A 1469-nucleotide genomic window follows, 5' to 3' on the forward strand; every position below is an offset into this window, starting at 1 on the left:
ACCACCCTGGGAGCTCAGCAGCATCCCCTGGGGTTTGGGGGTGAGGGAGCAGTGGGACTTCCTTTGGGAAGGAGCTGGGATACGGCCGAGGGGGCTGAGCCCCCCACTGGGGGTCCTGGCTGAGCAACTGTGGGGGTTCATGACCAACCCCTGGCCCTACAGCAGGGGAATGGTGGCACCCAGGGGACCCCGGTACCACCCAGTCCTTGGGGACACCCAGTGACCTGTGGCCCCCAGGGAGATGTAGCACACCTTGCACCACACCCAGCAGCCCACAGGGACCCCCAGTTCTAGGGGGCACCCATGGACAGCCTGAAGCACCCAAGGGACCCCAGCAGCCCCCTGCTCCAAGGGGCCGCTCAAGGGACACCACCCCCCAGCACCCCTCAGCTCCAAGGGGTTCCTGGAGACCCCCCAGCTCCAGAAGGAACCCAGGGGCACCCATGGACACCCTGAAGCACCCAAGGGACCCCAGCAGCCCCCAGCTCCAAGGGGGCACTCAGAGGACACCGCCCCCCAGCACCCCTCAACTCCAAGGGGTTCCTGGAGACCCCCCAGCTCCAGAAGGAACCCAGGGACCCCCAGCACCCCTCAGTTCCAAGGGGGCCAGGGATCACCAGCAGCCAAGGGCTTCCCAGTACCCCCCCAGCTCCAAGGGGTATCCAGGGACCCTCAACACCCAAGGGACCCCCAGCACCCTCGAGCTCCAAGGGTGCCAGGGACCCCCAGTACCCAGGGTCACCCAGTGCTCCCCAGCACCTGGAGCCCTCAGGGACCCCCAGCACCCAGTGGTACCGGGTGCCCCAAAGTGCTGGCCGGTGGTGGGGGGCGGGAGTGGGACCATGCTCACCCACCCAGGGGTGGCTCTGGGGCTGCGCGGGTCAAATGCCAGGGATTCAGGGCAAGGGGAGATGGTTGTGGAGGTGGGATGGGGGCAGCGGGAAGGAGGTGGGATGTGGGCTGGGCCCCAGGGGAAGGGGGGGGAGGTCAGGGCTGGGGAGGGGGCGCTGGGGCTCAGAAGAGCCCACAATCCTTGAGGTTCTCCTTGATGATGATGTCGGTGACGGCATCGAAGACAAACTTGACGTTTTCGGTATCGGTGGCGCAGGTCATGTGGGAGTAGATCTCCTTCACGTCTCGCCGCATATTCAGCTCCAGGAACTGCAGCTTGATGTAGTTGCCCGCATCGTCATAGGTGTTGGGACCTGGTAGTGAGCAGGGTCCCCTCCTGGGCTGGTGTCCCCCCACCACGGGTGCTGGCCCAGCGTTACCCAGGGCTCCCCCGGGTGGGCAAACCTTGCTTGGTCCATGAGCAAGGCTCGTGCAGCATCTCTTGCATGGGATGCTGAGGACACCTGGTGGGTGGCTGCTGCAGGGTGCTGGCACCCAACCCTTCACCACCACCCCTTCACCACCCGCCTGCACCCGATGGGGAAGCCGCTGCCACCCTCACCGTCGTAGTCGGGGAA

At 66.0% G+C, this 1469-nt stretch overlaps 1 protein-coding gene across 1 annotated transcript in view; it reads right to left on the bottom strand.

Annotated features, from left to right (window-relative positions):
• Positions 1-1014: 1014 nt before the first annotated feature.
• LOC106898266 (guanine nucleotide-binding protein G(t) subunit alpha-1-like) overlaps positions 1015-1469 on the bottom strand; it is a 1971-nt gene continuing 1516 nt past the window's right edge. The window contains exon 5 of the mRNA XM_014959402.1: positions 1015-1205. Within this exon, the coding sequence (XP_014814888.1) occupies positions 1015-1205 (191 nt within the window). The remainder of the gene's footprint in view (positions 1206-1469) is intronic.

Source organism: Calidris pugnax, unplaced genomic scaffold (assembly GCF_001431845.1).
Source record: "Calidris pugnax isolate Ruff unplaced genomic scaffold, ASM143184v1 scaffold407, whole genome shotgun sequence".
NCBI lineage: Eukaryota > Metazoa > Chordata > Aves > Charadriiformes > Scolopacidae > Calidris > Calidris pugnax.